General features: G+C 48.7%; 2 protein-coding genes across 7 annotated transcripts in view; both read right to left on the reverse strand.

Annotated features, from left to right (window-relative positions):
• Positions 1-326: 326 nt before the first annotated feature.
• adat1 (adenosine deaminase tRNA specific 1) lies at positions 327-8,332 on the reverse strand. Of its 6 annotated transcripts, none has more exons than XM_064313226.1 (11): positions 7,682-8,332; positions 7,317-7,478; positions 7,004-7,151; positions 6,866-6,920; positions 6,529-6,659; positions 5,271-5,856; positions 4,257-4,402; positions 2,384-2,483; positions 1,562-1,648; positions 1,310-1,387; positions 327-814 (listed from the first exon to the last, which is right to left on the reverse strand). In XM_064313226.1, the coding sequence occupies exons 3-11, from the start codon at positions 7,098-7,100 to the stop codon at positions 682-684; spliced, it is 1,413 nt and encodes a 470-aa protein (XP_064169296.1). In that variant the 5' UTR covers positions 7,101-7,151; positions 7,317-7,478; positions 7,682-8,332; the 3' UTR covers positions 327-681. The 6 variants fall into 6 exon arrangements, with proteins under 6 accessions (XP_064169296.1, XP_064169295.1, XP_064169292.1 ...); XM_064313225.1 differs by having other exon boundaries at positions 7,317-7,498; XM_064313222.1 differs by having other exon boundaries at positions 7,004-7,072; positions 7,317-7,485; positions 7,682-8,330.
• A 2,048-nt stretch (positions 8,333-10,380) lies between these two features.
• The window catches only part of wwp2 (WW domain containing E3 ubiquitin protein ligase 2), a 51,902-nt gene continuing 39,214 nt past the window's right edge, over positions 10,381-23,068 (reverse strand). Inside the window, exons 12-23 of the mRNA XM_064313774.1 lie at positions 21,813-21,941; positions 20,050-20,128; positions 19,847-19,918; positions 19,571-19,659; positions 17,314-17,473; positions 14,042-14,175; positions 13,422-13,562; positions 12,832-12,952; positions 12,280-12,384; positions 11,777-11,873; positions 11,553-11,625; positions 10,381-11,377 (exon numbers count right to left, since the gene is read on the reverse strand). Coding sequence (XP_064169844.1) covers positions 11,278-11,377; positions 11,553-11,625; positions 11,777-11,873; positions 12,280-12,384; positions 12,832-12,952; positions 13,422-13,562; positions 14,042-14,175; positions 17,314-17,473; positions 19,571-19,659; positions 19,847-19,918; positions 20,050-20,128; positions 21,813-21,941 — 1,300 coding nt within the window. The 3' untranslated portion in view covers positions 10,381-11,277. The remainder of the gene's footprint in view (positions 11,378-11,552; positions 11,626-11,776; positions 11,874-12,279; positions 12,385-12,831; positions 12,953-13,421; positions 13,563-14,041; positions 14,176-17,313; positions 17,474-19,570; positions 19,660-19,846; positions 19,919-20,049; positions 20,129-21,812; positions 21,942-23,068) is intronic.

Below are 23,068 nucleotides of genomic sequence, written 5' to 3' on the forward strand. Positions count from 1 at the left end.
ATAATCGATGCATCCGTGTCTGCAGACCTGTCCTGTACCCATGCTGTGTACGTTAGACCGCTTTTAAAATACGCGAGAGACGGAGCGACTCCATTTTGTTTTCCTTTGATCTGTGAATGGGTTTTGCTGTATTTTTGAAAGTGCTCGATATTTTGTATTAGATTTCATTAATATTATCATTTTTTTTGTTTTACTGTTGTTTGGAGTTCTTCACTTTTCTTTCTTTTCTCTTTTTTTTTTTTTAGATTATATTCAAAGATTTTAAGTTAAAATATTTGAAAGGTGAGGTAGCTGGATGACCTAACCAATAAAAAATACATTTAAAATGGTTTCTCTTTTGCGTCTTTATTTAAGATTCTTGGTAACACATCGGTGGAAGGTGGAACAAGGTGTTTTGGTAAACGACAACGCACACACACGCACACCCAGACTTTAACAGACTCCCTCTCACACATACACACACACTTAAGCAGAGACTCACACTCACACGCACAAACACACCCACACTTTATCAGACCTTGTCTATGCAGAACTTCTGAGGCCCGTTGCTACCGGAGGAACAGACACAGGACCCCCACAAACAGGTACAGATGTGACACACACACATACAAGTAAAAATGTGACACACACAGACAGACAGACAGACACGCTCACACGCAGCGTGTCCGTGGGCACGGCAGCTCAGCGGAACAGCAGCAGGTCTCGAGGGCTGCGCAGCCACAGTGGGAAGGCCTGCGTGCGCAGCTGCAGCCAGGCCTGCTGGTACGTCTGCGCAGCCTGCTTGTAGTCCCAGTATGTCTGCAGCTCCTTCCCCCTATGGACGACAGCACCTGAGTCAGCCCCGCCCCTCAGTCCAGTCCAGCCCCGCCCCTCGGCCCCACCCCTCACGGTGGTCACCAAGGAGACGTGTGTGAAAGTATGTCGCCAGCCCAAACCTGCAACCCATTAGTGGGGCTCAGCCTCCCTCTGGCCAAACTGTGATTTCCTGTGTGAGACCTCAGCAGCGCGCAGGCAGCCACAGTGCGTGCGAGTGCCTGGGAGTTTCTGAGACGCTGTGTGCATGTCCTTGTGTGAGAGAGAGTGTGCATGTGGGTGCGTGCGTGTGACTGTCAGCGTGACTGAGAAAGGCTGCGTTTGAGAGAAAGAGTGTGTGTGTGTGTGTGTGTCAGTCAGCTTGAGAAAAGGCTGCGTTCGAGAGAAAAGGTGTGTGTGTGTGCCTGTCAGCATGACCAAGCATTTCAGAGAAAGTGTGTGTGTGTGTGTGTGTACAAGTGCCTGTCAGCAGCAGGCTTTAATACATGTTTGGCACCTGTGCAACTGTATTAGTGAGAATGATAACGCATCGCTTCCCATTGTGTCCTCATTGTGTTTTGCGTTGTCATCACCCCTGGGGGAGGAGCCGAGACAGGGAGGGGAGGAGTCCGGTTACAGGGACAGAAAGGAACAGAAGATCTCTGTCAAGGTGGAAGGGCTCACACACACACACACACACAGGTACACACACACACACACAGATACACAGACAGACACACACACACACACACACACACGCCTCCCTTACCTCAGGGATTGTGGGAGTTGGGAGTCTGCGGTGACTGCCAGCAGGTTCAGAAAGCAGCGGAAGAGCTCGGCCTTACAGATCAAAGACCTGCAGACAGACAGACGGCTGTCAATCAGGAGCAGGAGCAGGCGGGCATGCAGCTGTCAATCAGAAGCAGGAGCAGGCGGGCATGCAGCTGTCAATCAGAAGCAGGAGCGGACAGCCAGGCAGCTGTTATTCTGATCAATAACAAATGAGTAAACCAGGGACACTGTGTCCTTTTGTGTATCAACATTATGTGCAAATATATACAAATATAAAATGTATACCATATTTTCTGTTAATACTTTATTCTTGAATATCTTTGTAAAAGCACACATTTCATCATAATTTATTTATATAGAATATCTCAAATGCAGAGCTTCACTTCACTATAAACGAACCTGCTTCATGCAAGAGAACAAAATTCTAAATAAAAACAATGCACGGCACAAAAATGATGACAGCAATAAAACGACAAATAAAATGCGTAGTACAAGATAATAAATACAATAATAAACCGTCACTAAAGCACGAGAGGAAACAGACACACTGAGGGGTATTCTGGAGCAGCTCAGCCGCTGCGCCAAATCAGATTAAACGGATGTGTTTTCAAGGATGATTTAAAAACTGCCGAGTGAGGCTGTTTCTGGAACGTCTCCTGGGACTCAGTAACTTTGGCCCGATTGTACACGGGAATGTGACTGGTGCTAATGGTGCGTTTTTATTCCGTGTAATCAATTACACTGAATTTTACTCAAACAGTAATGAAACTGAAACCAAGGCAGAGAAAGACTCGGGTACCTGGATTTGTCTGTGCCAAGAGCCTTCCTTGTCACGCCCTGTTTGTAGCCGTTTGCAGTGACATCTAGTGGCTGGTCAGTGACGGCGCACCAGCTGATGGCTGCAATAGAAACAGAACATGACCGTTAATAAGGAACAGAACCTCAACATGGCCAATCAATCAGAAAGAAATGACCAACACGAACCCATCAGTAAAAGCACATTGGACAAAAAGAGAACATATTCTATTAAATCTGTGCGTACATGCGAGCTCTATACAGAAAATTGTTATAGAAGAAGTGAAAAGCAATGTATATCTGTTCTAAATGCTATGCTGATTTATTCGTCTGTGAAACGTACTAAGTCCACTGTTATCCACGCAGGAGAACTCACTGTGGTACATAGCACTATATCCAACACAAGCTGCTTCTTGTGGGTTTGCTGAAAAACTGTACTTGTTGACTTATTCCAACAGAAGTTTCCCTATGTAAAAGTAATTGCCATTCTGGAGAGTTTGCTTGGACCAGTTAAGTGACAAACCAAACTGGTAGCTGGTTTTCAAAAATGTTTTCCATTGGTTAATTTAACTTCAAAACAAGACTTCAAAAGCAGTATATAAGGCCTTTCTGAAACACAACAACAGTCTATTTTAAGTCAACATCGTGACCACGTGGCTAATACTACACTGACAGTAGGTCTGACCACCTAGTAGTTTATCAGTGGTTACCTGGATAACTAGTACATTCCACAAGGTAGGTTTCTCTTACACATGCTAAGCTAATTTGCGAATATAGCTAAATCTGGAAGCTAAAGAACAATGGGGGGGAAAATGAAGGAAGACTTGAAGATATTGTTCTTTGTAGATAACTGTAGGAGCTATCTGGCACAGTCCAGATTTCATTCCGCATCATAGAAGTGAATGCCTCAGCCGGACACAAGCAGTGTTTGGGAGGCCAAACTAAACGCTGTTTCTTTTGAAACCTGTAGTTGTCATTTGCTCATTACATTACAGTGAGAAAGACAGAGACAGAGAGAATATTAGACAGTGAGAAAGACAAACAGAGAGAATGATAGACAGTGAGAAAGACAAACAGAGAATGACAGACAGTGAGAAAGACAGAGACAGAATGATAGACAGTGAGAAAGACAGACAGAGAGAATGATAGACAGTGAGAAAGACAGAGACAGAGAATGATAGACAGTGAGAAAGACAGACAGAGAGAATGATAGACAGTGAGGAAGACATAGACAGAGAGAATGATAGACAGTGAGGAAGACATAGACAGAGAATATTAGACAGTGAGAAAGACAAACAGAGAGAATGACAGACAGTGAGAAAGACAGAGACAGAGAATGATAGACAGTGAGAAAGACAGACAGAGAGAATGATAGACAGTGAGGAAGACATAGACAGAGAGAATATTAGACAGTGAGAAAGACAAACAGAGAGAATGATAGACAGTGAGGAAGACAGACAGAGAGAATGATAGACAGTGAGGAAGACATAGACAGAGAGAATATTAGACAGTGAGAAAGACAAACAGAGAGAATGACAGACAGTGAGAAAGACAGAGACAGAGAATGATAGACAGTGAGAAAGACAGACAGAGAGAATGATAGACAGTGAGGAAGACATAGACAGAGACTGAGAGAGAAGGACAGAGACGGAGAGAGAAGGACAGAGACTAAGAGAGAAAGACAGAGACGGAGAGAGAAGGACAGAGACTGAGAGAGAAGGACAGAGACATAAAAAGGACAGACAGAAAGAAGGAGAAAGAGAAGAACAGACAGCGATGGAGAGAGAGACAGAGAGAGAAGGACAGAGATAGATAGAAGGACAAAGACAGAGAGAGAAGGACAAAGAGAAGGACAGAGACGGAGAGAGGCGTCCCACCTGCGCCGCAGGGTGAGACCCTGCCCTGGCCCTGCCGGTGGCTGCGCTCCGTCTGCGCCTGGCTGTGCGCAAACTCCAGACCGGACTGCAGCAGCTGCGGCGGCTGCAGCTCGTACCCGACGGGCAGCCCCGTTACCTGCGCACACCTGCGCAGACGGGAGACGCGCCGGGTCAGGCTCGTTTGCTAAGCGCACGCACCGGGCCGTCCGACAAAGAGCGTTAATCACCGGTACTGAACCAATGAGCTCAAAACAGCTGCACGTTCCTACCACAGCACAGTTCCACTGAAAACACAACACGCACATATATACACAACCACATTTACATACATGGAAATCAACAAAAGGTAAATTCCATACAGACATTAAGAAGAATTTTTTTACGCAGAGAATAGTCAATGTGTGGAACAGCCTGCCAGGTCATGTAGTAGAGGCAGAAGCTCTGGGGATTTTCAAGACTAGGCTTGATGCAGTGTTAGATACTATCTAGTCCAGGGGTGGCCAACCCAGGTCCTGGAGAGCCGCAGGGTCTGCTGGCCTTTGTTTTTACTCGGCACTTAATTGATCGATTAAAGCAGTTGATTACACAGTCAACTCACCTCACCTGGTTTATTTTGTGTAAGTGGTAGTTGTATTTAAGGTCAAAAACACCCGCAGACCCTGCGGCTCCCCAGGAGCGGAGGTGGCCACCCCTGATCTAGTCAGTAGGTAATCAGAGCACTAATTTAACGACGAGCACTGCTCGACTGAATGGCCTGTTCTCGTCATTATATTATGTTACGTTATGTTACACTAACATCAGGGAGAGGAGGAGGAGCAGGAGGAGAGGGTATCCAAAGAGAAGAGAGGAAAGTAGAAAGCAGAGGAGAGCAGAGACACAGGACAGTAAAGAGTAGAGGACAGTAACGCAGAGATGGAGGAGACAGTAGAGTAGAGTTGGGCAAATTTGGGGGGGATAGATTAAGGGAGAGGAGGGGGTCGACATGAGCCTCTTTCTGAGGCCTCCTGCCCTCACCTGCTGATCAGCGCCCTCTCCATGGCCGCCGGGCTGTAGGGACACTTCCCCGTGACCACGGCGCCGAAGCGGATCGCCCCCTGCAGGTAGTGCGAGAGCAGCGCGCCCTGGCAGCCCAGCGCGGCCCAGCGCGCCAGCTTGTCGCTGCAGGAGAGCGAGCGGGTGGGCTCCCCCCGCCCCGGCTTCACCCTCAGCGCCCCCACGCTGTGGTACCCCGGCCCCGCCTCCCGGGGGTCCGCGCGGGCCCCCGGGACGCACTTGGCCCCCGTCCTGTGGACGTCCCGAGCCCGCTCCTCCGGACCTCCAGCGTTAGCGACGTCGGCGTCCGCGGCGCCGCGTTCGGCGGGAGAGAGGAGGTCCTCAGGTGCTCTGACCGCCTCCTCCTCCTCCTCCTCCTCTTCCTCGGTATCCAGCCGGGGGCGTTTGCAGGCCCCGCCCTCCTCCCCCTCTGTCTGCCGTTTCAGGGTCCCGCCCCCGTCTGTAACTGCAGGCGCCTCATTGGTTCCGTCGGCTCGCCCCACCGTCCCGATTGGTAGACAGGGCTGCGACTGGCCGTCCATCATGGGGATGATGGAGGCATCGCCACCTGTAAAGGCGTTTGCACACAGGCAGGTGAGCTTCTCTAGGAGCTCAGGTTTGACCCTCATTAGCTGTGTGATCCTGTTTTACCGCAGGTCTGTGCACTTTGGGTGCACTCCATGTACCTGGCCTTACCCACATCCCATTATTTGACTCTGCAAAACTGGTGAGGGTGGAATGTGCCACTCAAACTGAGGAATAATCCAAACCCCCCAGCTCAACAAACGAACATAGCAAGCAGAAATAGACGACAAGCTGACAATTTTAAACATGTATTTTAAACACGTGAACTAGTTTTGTTCAAACAGCCCACTTAGACCATTGCACTTGTATTACTTTATTAATACCAGAAATAAATGTTTCAGTTTTCGGACTATTTCTCATTTGGAACATCTAGTATGCGTGTTATTCTCAGAATAAACAGGTCTGCTCATTTTTCTGTACTTCTAGCATATGAAAACAGAAACCCCCGCCCATGACTGCACGTGCTTCTCGTACTTCTGCTAATTCTGCACCGCGTTCACTATTCTGCCCAGAACGGGGAATCCGGTTCACCCCACAGGGCAACCCGTTTTCACAGCCAGCGCAGTCGCTGCACTGGCGGGACAGACCGGGGGGCGGGTGATGCGGACCCAATTCCGGCCAATCCGCACGCGGTACAGACGGACGGCGGACTCACAGGGGGTGTGGCTGGTGAAGAAGAGGAACGAGACGCCGTCCAGCAGCCGCCATTTTCCCCGCTCGTCTCCGGGGCAAAACACCCTGCTGTCCTCCCCAACCACCGCCCTCCTCAGCTCCTCTGTCAGGTACCTGCAGGACACACACACACACGTACGGACACACACACGGACACACACAGACAAATACACACACAGGGACACACAGCTCTGGTCAATTACAAATATGCTCATATGAGAGACACGCATATGAGCATGTACACCAGGCAAATAAGGAGCACCCACAAATGTAGAAGACACACAAACAAACTTACATCGACTGCGAGGCCACTCCCTTACCTGACGAAGCCCCTCCTGGCGATGACCTCAGCATGGCTGTCATTTAGCACATCACCTGGAGGGGAGTAAAGTCAGAGGTGACAAGTACACATCCCATAAAGTGGGACAGTAAATTTGGGGTAAATTCAGGGATCTTACCGCGGGGGCTCATGGCTGACTGTCCAATGCATTTGGTACCCGTCCCCAAGGACACCACCTCCTTTTCAACTGTGGAGCAGGAGCAGGTGTCACACATACGATTTACAGCCGTGACCTAGTCAGAGATTCATCATACTCCACGCAGCATCTGTTATCACAACAACGGAAAACCGATTTCAGAATCTTTTCTATGCATATTCTCTTCGGAGCCGTTACTTGAAGGGAGAGTCGTAAAATGCGCCAATACTGATATTATTTAGTTTGATGAATCAAGGCGTTAAGATGCAAGGTCGGGATACGTCGTTGTACCCACCGACTTTTCGTCCAGGTTGACCCTGTGACGGTGCTTCGGACACTTTCACAACCGCCGCCAGAAGCGTCCACTCTCGTCCCGGCTCTGGCTTGCCTCTTTTTGGTAATTCGTCGAAGCGATTGTAGCACAGACGGGCAATTTCATCAGCGGACCACGTACTGTCTGCAAGCTTTTCAAAGACGCTGTAATAAGGTATTTCTATCTGTATGCAACTTCTTTTTCAATAAAGCTAAGTGAAACTATTTTCCAGTAACCTTGCTGGTTTATTTGCACACGGCGTGACAACGAGTTCAAATTCATTTCGAACATTTGAACACATTCATCTCTTAAGACCACAACTTGCTTAACACACATGAACTCCTTACCGCACACATGTTCCAGAACTCCGGGCAGGAAACGTAATTCCCTCCGACGTTTCAAATGTTATTTTCAAATAAAACTCAAAACACGAGTTCAATTACATTGTAGTTCTGTATTTCTGTGCTTGCGAATAAGCTGCAAAAAACGTAACAATCTCACTTGCATACATCTTGGAAGCAAGTCTTAAAGCAGCGACGATCAAGCACAAATATAAACTTCACATCTGTGTAGGTTTCCGGTTCATGCAAGAAGTTCCGGTTGATGTCCTAGTTGGGGAAGACATAGGAAGTTCCGGTTTCCAATCATTCGGCAGAGTAGTTGCCATTCCGGTTGCCATTCATACCATTTATTTTAGTATTGATTCCATTTATGCTGCTTTACAAATACCCATTGCAAAAATATGTTCTATTCAGGTATTATATTAAGCCTTTTGGGCAGTGCTCACATTGGATATCAGTACCCAAGCTGAGGTACTTTGTTTTGTTTGAGGTTTCTGACATTGCACCCGTGGTCTGTTTTCAGAATAAAAGCCTTCAGTATTTCCAGCAAGTGTAAGGGCATGGTGGCACAGTGGTTAGCACTGTTGCCTTTCAAGAAGGTTCAGAGTTCAAGGAACATCCTCTCTGCATTAAGTTTGCCCCGTGGTCATGTTGGTTTCCTCTGCTCTAGTTTTCTCCCACGCCAAAAGGCATGAGCAAGACACCTAACCCCTAATTGCTTCCAATGAGTTGATTGGTACCTTGCATGGCAGCCTCTCACCATTGACGTGTGAGTGTGTGTGTGTGAAAGGGTGAATAAGAGGCATCAATTGTAAAGCACTTTGGATAAAAGCGCTATATAAATGCGGTCCATTTACCATTTACCACATGCATGTCAGGATAGGAATACTCTACTCCTGCCCAATGGTTCTCAAACTCAATCCTGGGACCCCCGTGTATGCTGGTTTTCGTTCCAGCCACAACTGCAATCCTAGAATTTTAAGCTGTTAATTTTCGTTAGTGTTCGTCTTTTGTTCTTTGAAGTTGCTTTAGTTATTCTTCCAGGTTGGTTAGTTTTAGATGGACTCAGTGTCCACAACTTTCACAAATTGGTAAGCCTGTCTTGAATCATCTCAGTGTTTTGTTGATCAGTTAAAAATTATTGACCTCTTATGCAGTTGCTTGCGATATAGCAAAATTAACAAAATATGATCATGGGAGTTTTATTCTTCATGGCATTCATAGTTATTTATGACATAATGTGACATAATCCCTCTAAACACGAAAAACACCTAATTAAGAAAAAAATAATTCTTGGATTGGAATGGTGGTTGGAGCGAAAACCACTGTACATGGGGGTCCCCCAGGACCGAATTTGGGAACCACCACTCCTGCCATTGCCCTTGACCAAGGCACTGGCCTCAGAGCTGGAGTTGGTCCCCGGGTGCTGCCCTGCGGCTGCCCGCTGCTCCTGAGAAGCTAGGATTGATCAGATGGACAAATTACCCCACAGGGTCAATAAAATGAATTAACACTTAACACCTCCACCATACCTCCAATCAATCTTCAAGTTCTACACCCCAGCCGGATCTCTCCATTCTGCGGCTGTATGGGGACTGGTTGTCCCCTGCTTTTACGGCCTTTCTCCCAGTAATGATGCCTGCCTGCACTGTCCCCCACAGTAGTGGGCCACATTTCCCATGGTGGCCATCTTCCAACACAGACTGAAGACCCCACTCTTAAGACTGCCTTTTGGTTCCCTCACATCCCCACCCAACAGCACTCCAACGATTTATAAGAGGAATACTGAACTCAAGTCCTGGAGGGCCACAGTATCTGCTGCTTTTTGACGGGTTCCTGCACTTAAGTGCCTAATTTAAGGCATTGTTTGACGAATGAGTTTTCAAGGCCTTATTTGGCTGCTGATTGCAGGTAAACCACAGATACCTGCAGACACTGCAGCTCTCCAGGACTGGAGTTTGAGACCCCTGTTTTCTAATAATTTAAGATATGGCATTTTTATGTGCTATGGATGTAATGTGTGTGTTTATGTTCTAGAATTATATCTTGGCTCTTGGTTAGCATATATGATTTTGCCATGTAGGTATTGAACCGAAGCAACCTGAACCATTCTCAAAAGGTAATGGAAAAACACACCAGCTACTCCAGTATTGGAATGGATTTGGTTTGGCACCTTGATAGAAAAATATAATAGCAGTACTTTGCAGTCTGGAAAAGCAGTCAGCCAGGTCTAGCATTATTGCTTATATAAATTATTAATCAGGTGAAAGCACTTATGTTGTCCTGCATTGTTTGCGGCTCAGGGTAAGACCATCTGGTGAATAGAAGTAATTAATGTAATGTAAACATCCTGCAGAATAACATCATATCACTTTCAGTAACTGATATTTAACTGTCAGTACATTTCATTGTGGACTTTTTAAACATACACACACACACACACACACACACACACCATAAAGCTGATCTGAGGTCAGTGGGGTGAACACACAGGGCTGATCTGAGGTCAGTAGGGTGAACACACAGGGCTGATCTTAGGTCAGTGGGTGAACACACAGGGATCTTAGGCATGGGACATGATCAGTCAGTGGTGAACACAGGGCTGATCTTAGGTCAGTAGGGTGAACACACACCAGGCAATTACTTCCTATTCTTGCACGCCGGCAACTCACTCAAACACTCTTAATTCATCACACACCGCTCTCTTTCTTCAGATTTTAATTTCATTTATTTGTTTCATTACAATATAACACTGTTTTTCACAATGAAAAAAATGGCCACATTTCTCTCACCCTTTCATGTGAACCTTCTCTTAATAAGGTTTGTCTCACTATTATTTCTCTTACATAGATACATACATTAGCTGTAGCTGATTTGTTGATATTTGCAGGTGATATAATATAATCTTTATTGAAGACGTCCTGTATAATGTATTTGGTGTAATTACAAGGGAGGGGAGAGAGGGCGAATGTACAGGCGGCAGGCAGCCAGCAGGGGGAGACAAAGTCTACACGCCACTTCGTCGGAAGTCCCATCATCGTGGCCACACCCCCCTGGGTCCTGCCGGATAGCTGTGCTGGTGAGAGGCCACGCCCCCTCCAGAGAGTTTGCCGCTCACAAACAGTGGAGAGCGAGCGTGCGGCTCAGGGGCAGGAAAGAGCGAAACGGGACGAACTCAAGACGTCTACGCCTCCGCCACTTCCGCATGATTTCATCACCGTTAATGATTGTTGGTGCGATAAAACATACGTATAACGCCAGAGTTCTGTTTTTCTTGAAGGGAGAGAAAAATCAAAAAAAAGATATGACACCAATTTACAACCAGGACCGTGAACGCAGCTAGGAGGCGTTTTTCGTAAGATTAATCACGCGCGCACGCGCTCGGCGTGACGTCGCGAGGAGCTCGTCTGTCATAGCGAGTGAGCAGGGACGTGGGCGGGGCCTGACAATGAGTGGCTGGGGTTTTTTCTGTTCCCCCGGGCTGCTTTCTCCCTCTCCTCTCCGCTCCGCTTGCGGCGTCTCCTCCTCCTCCTCCTCCTCCTCCTCCTCGTTCTCCTCCCCCGCGCTCCTCCGTCTCACCGCTCGTCCTCCCTCTCTCCCCCTCACTCCTGCCCGAATCCCTCCGTCTCCTCGATGGCGAACAGCAGCTTCTCCCTCAGCTGCTCCATACTCCGGTAAGGAGGCAGGTCCAGCCGATTAAAACTGAGAGAGAGCGAAATGGACGGAGAGAGAGAGACAGACAGGGGGAGAGAGAGAGAGAGCAGAAGCAGGAGAGAGAGAGAGAGAGGGAGCGAGCGAGAGAGAGAGGGAAAGTGTGTTTAGGGGATGTCCAGGAGACAGCAGTAATGGGCAGTCAGTCAGCAGTAGGGATTCTTACCAGGTGTGACTCCTGGGCAGCCAGGTCTCCTTCCCCACCTTGTCTATGCAGAACTTCTGAGGCCCGTTGCTACCTGAGGACCAGACACAGGACCCCACAAACAGGTCAAAATGTGACACGCACACACAGAGATAAAGACTCAAGCACGCCCTCACACAAACAAACAGGCGCGCACGCACACGCAGGCGTGGCTGTTACTGTGGATGATTGACAGCTGAGTGTACCTATGAGCTCAGCGAAGCCCCCGACGGGCAGGCGGCAGGTTCCTGTGACAAACTGCAGCAGCCGGATACGCTTCTCACTGTCCATCTCCTTCACCACCTGCAGCACAGATGACAAACCACAGCGATAGCATCTCACGCACACACACACACACCGCAGCACAGCATGCACATTCACACACACACACGCGCGCACGCATGCACATTCACACACACGCGCGCACGCATGCGCATGCACATTCACACACTCACACACACGCGCACGCATGCGCATGCACATTCACACACTCACACACTCACATATGCCCACACGCACGCACACACACACACTCACATGCGCACGCACAACTTATACACACACACACACGCACGCATGCACATTCACACACTCACATATGCCCACACGCACGCACACACACACACACTCACATTCGCACGCACGCACAACTTAGACACGCACACTCACACAGACACACACAAATCAAAGTTACAGTCTCAGGTCTTACCTGCCAGAACCAGTGTATCTGCTTGCTGTTCTTGGTGTAGTGTCTGTAGATGGTGTTCTTCTGCCAGTCACTCAGATCAACCTCCTGCATCCCACACAACATCAACTGAGAGAGAGAGAGAGTAGGAGGGAAAGAAGAAGAGAGAAGCAGGGAGATATTAGGTACCCAGTTACTATAAACAAACTCACTAACTCACATTACAGACGCAATGCATAAGAGTCACTTCCAAGTACGTTTATGGAAAAACTATTGGAAATTACTCCACTATAACAACTAGCTAATCTTCCAAATCTCCATACATACATAAAACCCCCAAACCCCTGCCAACACCCCTACACCCCCTCGCAACATGCCCCCCCAACATGCACGCATACATACACACACGCACACACACACACACACGCACAGACGCATACGCACACGCATGCACACACACACACACACACAATCACGCACACACACACGCACACACACACACACACACACACAAGCACGCACACACACACACACACACACACGCACGCACACACACACACACACACACACACACACCTCCAGCTCTTTCTCGTCGAAGTAGCGCAGCCACTCCAGAGGCACGACCTCGTTGAACCCGTCCAGGAAGGCCTTGGTCTGCTCCTCCACTCCCCTCGTGAAGCGCCAATCCGTCAGCAGACTGAGAGAGAGAGAGGGGGAGGGAGGGAGGGAGGGAGGGAGAGGGAGGGAGGGGAAGGAGGAGAGGACACAGCATAGAATTAGCATTTTTTTGGCGTGCCAGGGAAACTCTTGAAATGTGAACCATGCTGAGGGGAGCTTTGTGAATGCAGCTGTCCTGTCCTGTGCCAGGAACTCTCCCTCTGTGTGTCTCAGTATTAGGAGTGGATCTTCTGGGAGAGCCGCTGGATCACCTGCCACCCTCCAGTAGATCCCTCATCCTCCCTCTTTCAAGATCAACCAATTGGCTTTACTCCAGCATGCAGTATTGATTTTGGCTCGAACAGTAGAGAAAAAAATCCCACTCTCTGTCTGACTTTGCAATAGACCAGCAAAAATCAACCATGAATGGATGGATGGATGGACTGATTGATGGATGGGTGGATGAATAGATGGATGGATGGATGGAAAAACAAAGACAGAAAGGTTACCCGATGTACTCCTCTTTGTTCTCCTGGGTGACCAGTTCATTCTCGCCGTCGTCCTTCAGCTGGTGAGTGGAGACTTTTCCCAAGATCTCCATGTCCTGAGCGAAGTACAGCTCTACCCCACACTCCTCCAGACTGTTGTCTCTGCCGTACACAAACACACCATTACTACATCATACACTACATCACACACTACATCACACACAATACATCACACATATACACACATCAAACACACACATTACTACATCATACACTACATCACACACTTATACACACATCAAACACACATGACTATATCATACACTACATCACACACAATACATCACACACTTATACACACATCAAACACACACATGGTTACTATATCATATACAACATCATACACACATATTGTTACTATATTATACATTATATCATACGTACATCATACACAAACACACACATATCTACTATAGAATATACACATCATATGCACATCATATACAAATCAAACATACATCCCACACATCATATACACATCATACCCACATCACACAGACATCACACACACATCAAACGCACACATCATACACACCAGTACAGGGCGCGCAGTCAGATGCAGCGGGAGGCGGTGTACTTACTTGACCCACATGATGGAGTTGTAGAACTCGGGGTCGATGGACTCCAGGTCCTTCAGCGTGGGCTTTTTATTGAGCATGCGCTTGTAGAAAGGAAGAGTAAAGCCCGTGTCTATGAACTTCCCATGGTACAGGGCCTGGAGAGAGAGAGAGAGAGAGATGGGGAGAGGGAGAGAGGTTACAGCAGGGATCTCAAACTGAAATCCTGGAGGGTTGCCGTGTCTGCAGGGTTTTGATGCTTAATTGCTTAATTTAAGTCACTGATTGGCTGAAGTCAGACGACCTTGTATCCAAGGCCAAAACTGGCTGCCGATTGAAAGGAAATCACAAAGACCTGCAGAGACTGCGGCCCTCCTGGACCGGGGTTTGACGTTGCTGGGATACAGACAGCCTGACACAGACACAGGCGCTCACGCGCACACGTGCAGACACGCAAACTATTGGACTAATCTCAAACACGTAAATGAAATGCACATAGATACAGATATACACACACACAGCCACACACACACGCACACACACACACACACACACACACACACACACACACACACACACAGGGAGCCACACTACCGGTGGATAAAGAGCAGACTGTTTTAAAACGTAATCCTACAGAACCCTCATGAGGCTGGGGATCCAAAAACAACACAGACACCCTCTGCTAAGTGAGTCACGGCCCGACACAAGAACCGGGAGGGAGAGGGAAGAAGAGATGGAGAGAAGGGGAGAGGGAGGGAGAGAGGGAGGGAAAAGAGAGATGGAGAAGAAGGGGGAGGGAGGGAGAGAGGGAGGGAAGCAGAAAGCAGGAAAGAAAAAGAGCAGAACAGAGAAGTTTCTTTATAAGGGGAGTCTGAAGAAGTCTATTTGCAGACTAAATATAGCCTTGCTGTCGGTGGGTGTGTGCAGGGTGGGGTAGTTAGGTCATGCTCTGTCTGGGCGGGGGGGGGGGGCTGTTGGTTTTGGGAACTGTTGCTTCTGGACAGTGTCCCAGAGAGAATTGGGGTGGGGGGTGTAGAGTAGTTTTCCACTGGGAATATATGGGCACAAACACACACACACACACACAGACACACACGCACACACACACACAGACGCGCACACACAGACCGACACACACACACACACACACACACACACACACACACACTCAAACAGCAGCCAGAACTTTGATTTTTGGACAGTGTTTTCTGTAAATCCACAGTGTAAATCTGGTCGCATCCTTCAATGAGAAAAATGTACAGTCTAAAGCATTAGTGCGAGAGAGTACATCCACACCCAAAGTTAGTGTCTCGTTCAGAAGGGTCAGTGTGAGAGTAGAGATCTACAGTAGTCTTAGTGTGAGAGTGGAGATCTACAGTAGTCTCAGTGTGAGAGTAGAGACCTACAGTAGTCTTAGTGTGAGAGTGGAGATCTACAGTAGTCTTAGTTAAGTGGTCGAGTGAGGTAGAGACTACAGTAGTCTTAGTGTGAGAGTAGAGACCTACAGTAGTCTTAGTGTGAGAGTAGAGATCTACAGTAGTCTTAGTGTGAGAGTAGAGATCTACAGTAGTCTTAGTGTGAGAGTAGAGATCTACAGTAGTCTTAGTGTGAGAGTAGAGATCTACAGTAGTCTTAGTGTGAGAGTAGAGATCTACAGTAGTCTTAGTGTGAGAGTAGAGATCTACAGTAGTCTTAGTGTGAGAGTAGAGACCTACAGTAGTCTTAGTGTGAGAGTAGAGATCTACAGTAGTCTTAGTGTGAGAGTAGAGATCTACAGTAGTCTTAGTGTGAGAGTAGAGACCTACAGTAGTCTTAGTGTCAGAGTAGAGATCTACAGTAGTCTTAGTGTGAGAGTGGAGATCTACAGTAGTCTTAGTGTGAGAGTGGAGATCTACAGTAGTCTTAGTGTGAAAGTAGAGATCTACAGTAGTCTAGTGAGAGTGAACTACAGTACTTGTGAGAGAGAGAGTCAAACAGTAGTCTTTGTGGTGGTCACAGTTCTTAGTGTGAGTAGAGAATTGTGTTTAGTGTGAAGTGGATCACAGTAGTCTGTGTAGAGTAAAGATCTACATATCTTTGTGTGAGAGTAGAGACCTACAGTAGTCTTTGTGTGAGAGTAGAGATCTACAGTAGTCTTAGTGTGAGAGTAGAGATCTACAGTAGTCTTTGTGTGAGAGTAGAGATCTACAGTAGTCTTAGTGTGAGAGTAGAGATCTACAGTAGTCTTAGTGTGAGAGTAGAGATCTACAGTAGTCTCAGTGTGAGAGTAGAGATCTACAGTAGTCTCAGTGTGAGAGTAGAGACCTACAGTAGTCTCAGTGTGAGAGTAGAATTATGTATACATGTAATTATTGTAATGTTGCCGGCAGTGTGGTCTCCATGGAGACTGGGAATCAGCTTGCGGAAATAAAACAAAATAAATCACGCCCACCGTGAATTTCTGACCAATCACACACGACGTTCGCACTGGTGTCATCTGCGGCGATTTCGGCTAGTTAGAAAATCCCTAAAAAAACTTTGGCAAGGAAACGCGTTTGTTCGTCTTCTCCGCAATCACGTCATTTTGTTCTTACGACCTCGCCGAACTTCGTTTCCGCAAGAAGTACGCTGCCCACTTTAGTGTGAGAGTAGAGATCTACAGTAGTCTTAGTGTGGAAGTAGAGATCTACAGTACTGTTAGTGTGAGAGTAGAGATCTACAGTACTGTTAGTGTGAGACTAGAGATCTACAGTACTGTTAGTGTGAGAGTAGAGATCTACAGTAGTCTTAGTGTGAGAGTAGAGATCTACAGCAGTGTTAGTGTGAGAGTAGAGATCTACAGTACTGTTATGTGGAGTAGAGATTACAGTGTCTATGTGAGAGGAGATCTGCAGCAGTGTTAGTGTGAGGTAGAGATACACAGTACTGTTAGTGTGAGAGTAGAGATCTACAGTAGTCTTAGTGTGAGAAGGAATCTCAGCGTTGTTAGGTGGAGTAGAGATCTACAGTACTGTTAGTGTGAGAGTAGAGATCTACAGTAGTCTTAGTGTGAGAGTAGAGATCTACAGTACTGTTAGTGTGAGAGTAGAGATCTACAGTAGTCTTAGTGTGAGAGTAGATATCTACAGTAGCGTTACTGTGAGAGAAGAGAGATAAAAAGCATCGTTTTAAGATTAAGATTACTGAAAATTGTGTGTTAAATTTACCTCTGTACAGCGTTAAATATGTATTGGTAGTATTTGCGAGTGTTAAATCTACGATGTGTGTTTGCGTGTGCAGTATGTGCCTGTGTGCGTCTGGGTTCAGGTGCGACTCACCATGGCAATGAATCGTCCAATGAAGCGGAAGTACGTGAGGTGGTCCGGGTTGATGGAGGAGGCGGGGTTTATCTGCAGGCAGTAGTTGTTTTTGCCGGCGTATTCGAACAGGCAGTACATGGGGTTCAGAACCTCATGCGACAGCAGGAAGAACCATTCTCTGCGGGGGGAGACAAGGACAATTACCACTCTCTGTGAGGGGGAGAGAGGGCTGTACCATTCTTTAAGGGGGGGAGGGGGGGGCAGGGTAAGTTATCATTCTCTGTGAGGCGAGGGGCAAGACTTAGCCACCGTGTGGGAAGGGGTGAGGCAGGGGAATTCATTTTACCATAATCTATGAGGGGGGAAATCGGGATGAGCCACAATCTATGAAGGGGAACGCAGGGCTGTACCACTTTCTGTGAGGGTGGGACAGGTGTGTACCACTCTCTGTGAACTTGAAGGGGGGGGGGGCTATACCACCCCTTTATTCTGTTTATAGCATCTACAATTATGTTACATTTCAAAAATAAATGAAGTCATAACAATACAATGAGCAGCATGAATATGAACAAACAACAAGCATACAACACAAAAACACACAGGATGAACAAGGTGAGAGAACAAGGCTTATAGAATGACATCCACCAGAACGAAAACACAGCACCTATGCACAGGAAAACACGATGGCGAAGACAAACGGAATCACACCTTACAAATGACAGCACACAAGTAACCATGGCAACATTTTTACTACAGGACAAGAGGTAGCAAACGAAACATGACAGAGCAACAGTAATTTTGATGATCGCACATGACGTGACAACAGGCCTGTTTCCACGGCAGCAGCGGGGCTGACGCGTCATGACGACGCTGCTTTATCATTGGGCCTTTCGTATGTTCTTTCACACGGTCTGGTACGACCACAGTTGTCAAATTTGTGTTGTTTTACATTTTTTTAACGAATTTGTTTGCCCCACACACCTGCAGACAGGCTTATTACGAAATGCAAATCATAGAAAACTAATTTTAAAAAGCTGTAGAGTACACAGCTGAGGAAATCAGGCACCTGATTAATGGGGTCTTTTACGTGAGGAGCACTTGTGGGTACTTTAGGCCCAATAATAATCAGGCAAACATGACCGGCCTGCGGCCGCAGCCAAATCTCTCCTGTGGAAACTTGCGTGTTGACGACAGGAAGGACGGCAACGCCGACCTTTTTTACCCCGCTACCCAGAATGCACACCGAGCACGGAGACACACCCACACAGAGCACGTGACACAGGAAGAGCGTAGACAGTGAAGCCCCGCCCACCAGCGGCCCGGCACAGTCCCAGGGTTCGCGCAGACACCTCCTAACATCCCGTCCGTGGTTCTACCCTGTGGTAGAACAGCATGGTAACCTACCATAGGGTAAAACCACTGGCGAGACGCGGGACACAGACCCCAACGCTGACACCACCAGTGCTGAACACACACGGAACACTGTGGCCCTGCTCGCGCGCACAAACACACACACAGACACACACACACACAACAACACACACACACACACACAGACACAGACACACACACACCCCACACACACACACACACACACACACACACACACACACAGACACAGACACAGACACGACACAGACCAGCACAGACACAGACACACACACACACAGACACACACACACCACAACACACACAGACACACAAACACACACAACACACACACACACACACACACACACACACACACAGACACAGACACACACACACACACACACACACACACACACACACACACACACGCACAGACATAAGCTCTCACACACAAACACAAACACACACTCTCACACACACAGGCTCACACACAAACACACACGCTCTCACACCTACACACACACTCTCAAGATACACACACATGCTTTCTCATACACACACACACATACACATGCACTTACACATGCTCACACACACACAGGCTCACACACAAACACACACGCTCTCACACCTACACACACACTCTCAAGACACACACACATACACATGCTCGCACACACACACACGCAAAACACATGCTCTCACACACACGCACTTACACACACATGCTCACAAACACGTGCATGCACGCACACACACACAGACTCAGTCGCGCATACACACACACACACACTCACGCGCTGACGCTCACAGGGCGCAGTGAGAGACAAACAGGTGAGATGAGAAACGGGTGGAGTGAGACACTGGTGAGACACACAGAGGAGAGGCGTGCAGGCGGACTGACCTGGCGATGCCTCCGTAGTCCAGCCCCTCCTCCCCCCTCATGATGATGTAGAGCCTCCTGCGCAGGTCATACGGCTTCATGTTCATGATCTGGGACATGGAGAGAGAGGAGGAGAGAGAGAGGGAGGGGGACAGCGAGAGAGAGGGAGGGGGAGAGAGAGAGAAGGAGAGAGAGACTCATCATTTGCACTTTCACAGATTACTACACTACTGGGTTTGGGGTGACTTCCATTTCAGTTCAGTTAATTTGGTTAGTCTGCCACTCCGTCCACCTCACCTGTTGAAATGAGTCTTCGAACAACGTCTGTCGCGATACACTGATCTTCACATGGCTGGGCAAGGCATTGGACTGCAGAGAGAAGAGCACACACACACACACGCACACACACGCACACACACACAGTTATGCCATCACTGCATGTTGCACAGATCTCAATTAAGCACACAGGAAGCACACTGCGTGACACAGGAAGTACTTACATGACAAAGGAAGCGGAACTGGTGATATTTCCACCTGAAGCTGCGATCGTAGGCTCCCGGGGACCCGCCCTGTCTGGTGCTGCAGAGAGACGGAGAGAGGGAGGCGGGGTCAGGGAGGCGGGGTCAGAGAGGGAGGCGGGGTCAGAGAGGGGTCAGAGTCAGAGAGGGGCGGAGTCGAGAGGGCGGAGTCAGAGAGGGAGGCGGGGTCAGAGAGGGAGGTGGAGTCAGAGAGGGAGGCGGGGTCAGACAAGGAGGCAGAGTCAGAGAGGGAGGCAGAGTCAGAGAGGGAGGCGGGGTCAGAAAGGGAGGCGGAGTCAGAGAGGGAGGCGGGGTCAGAGAGGGGGCGGAGTCAGAGAGGGAGGCGGGGTCAGACAAGGAGGCGGAGTCAGAGAGGGTGGGTCACATGTCATCTACAAAATGGAAAGAGACAGCTCCGCCCGGGTTATTTTATGCAGAAGCCCGCCACACCCGTCTGGAGAAGAGAAACACGAGCAGCTCGGTCCTCCCTCATTTCCCCCGGAGACAGGCGCGGTGCTGTCCTTCACAGCTCACTCCATACCCAATCAGCAACCACCCTCAAAAACATCTAACAATTCCCATTAACCAACACACCACTGTCAATATTAGTAATGATTAGATTAGATTAGATTAGTAATAAATAGTTCGATTTTTTCTGCGCCCCTTTCGGAAAAAGAACCGCATTTTTAGATCCTGCTCGGGAAGATCTGGGAATTCCACAGAAATGTCATAGAGTAGAGCCCCTGCATGCAGCTGCACAGTGAGGACCTTGAGATGGGTCCAGTCATGGAGCTGAGGCCTTGTATGCCCCTGCACAGTGAGGACCTGAGATGGGCCCAGTCATGGAGCTGAGGCCTCGTATGCAGCTGTACAGTGAGGACCTGAGATGGGCCCAGTGATGGAGCTGAGGCCCTGCATGTAGCTGTACACTCAGAAACTGAGATGGGCCCAATCATGGAGCTAAGTCCTTGTATGCAGCTGCACTGTGAGGACCTGGGATGGGCCCAGTCATGGAGCTTGAGGCCCTGCATGCAGCTACGATGGACCCTGCGGTGGAGGCGAGCAATTACGGCGAAGCTGCACAGTGAGTTGGTTGGCAGCCGTCACGCTGCATTTGCCTCTCCTCAGCAGAGGGAGGGAGGGAAGGAGGGAGAGGGGGAGGGGGAGGGGGAGGGAGAGAAGTACAGAGGAAATGAGGGTGGAGAGCGAGAGCCCGCTAACTGTTTGGCAGCGGTTCCAGCTGGAAGGTGCCAGGCCAGGCTCGGTCTCGGTCAGGATGTTGGGAGCGCTGAAACAGCGCTCTGATTAAACAAACAGACTCTTTCACCGAGCTCGCTCTGCCCCCACAAGCCCGCAATATCAAACCCAAAACGTCAAAGGAACTTTGAAAACCTATCGGGTCGCTAAAGCAACAGTATAAAAATATAAATTTAGGAGATTCATGTACGCACAGGGACAAGCATATTGATTTTGCGGTCATTGTTAAGCCATAGCTAAACAACGTGGCCCCACCCCCCCTCATCCCGATCCTCCTGATTAAACAGAGTAAGACAGAAAGTATATGTGTGCTAATGTGTTTGGAAATCTGCGGGTACGTTTGTGCACACGTGTGTGTGTGTGCACGCGAAGGCGTGTGTGAGTGTGTGCTTGTGTGTGTGCGTTAGTGAATCGATAGAGGCAGGCTCTCTGCACCAGGAGGTAGGAGGCAGTAGGTAGTGGCAGTAAATCCTACAGCAGATATTTACCCAGACTCGAACCCGGGCCGTGGGTCCTTGAAGGTGGTGGTGCGGGAGTTATGGTCCACAAAGTAGCGCACTCCCTCAGCGGTGTACTTCATCTCCCAGCCAGGGGGCAGCGGAGCCTCCTGGATCATCCTGCGACGAGAGCGCGCAGTCAGGCCCCGAAGCACAGCTACACCCTCCCCAAACTACACCTACACCCTCCCCAAACTACACCTACACCCTCCCCAAACTACACCTACACCCTCCCCAACTTACACCTACACCCTCCCCAAACTACACTACACCCTCCCCAAACTACATCTACACCCTCCCAAACTTACAGCTACACCCTCCCAAACTACACCTACACCTCCCCAAACTACACTCTACACCCTCCCCAAACTTATACCTACACCCTACTTAACTTACACCTACACCCTCCCCAAACTTACACCTACACCCTCCCCAAACTACACCTACACACTCCCCAAACTTACACCTACACCCTGCTCAACTTACACCTACACCCTCCCCAAACTTACACCTACACACTCCCAAACTTACATCTACACTCTCCCCAACTTACACCTACACCCTCCCCAACTTACAGCTACACCCTCCCAAACTTACATCTACACTCTCCCCAACTTACACCTACACCCTCCCCAACTTACAGCTACACCCTCCCAACTTACACTACACCCTCCCCAAACTTACACACACCCTCCCCAAACTTACACTACACCCTCCCCAAACTACACCTACACCCTCCCCAACTTACACTACACCCTCCCCAAACTTACACCTACACCCTCCCAAACTTACACCTACACCCTCCCCAACTTACACCTACACCCTCCCAAACTTACATCTACACCCTCCCCAAACTTACATCTACAGCCTCCCCAACTTACACCTACACCCTCCCCAACTTACACCTACACCCTCTCCAACTTACACCTACACCCAAGCCAAACTTACACCTACACCCTCCCCAACTTACACCTACACCCTCCCCAAACTTACACCTACACCCTCCCCAAACTTACATCTACAGCCTCCCCAACTTACACCTACACCCTCCCCAACTTACACCTACACCCTCCCCAAACCACACCTACACACTCCCCAAACTTACACCTACACACCTCCCCAACTTACACCTACACCCTCCCCAAACTTACACCTATACCCTCCCCAAATTACACCTACACCCTCCTCAAACTACAACTACACCCTCCCCAAATAACACCTACAGCCTCCTCAACTTACACCTACAC

Source organism: Anguilla rostrata, chromosome 16 (genome assembly GCF_018555375.3).
Source record: "Anguilla rostrata isolate EN2019 chromosome 16, ASM1855537v3, whole genome shotgun sequence".
Lineage (NCBI taxonomy): Eukaryota > Metazoa > Chordata > Actinopteri > Anguilliformes > Anguillidae > Anguilla > Anguilla rostrata.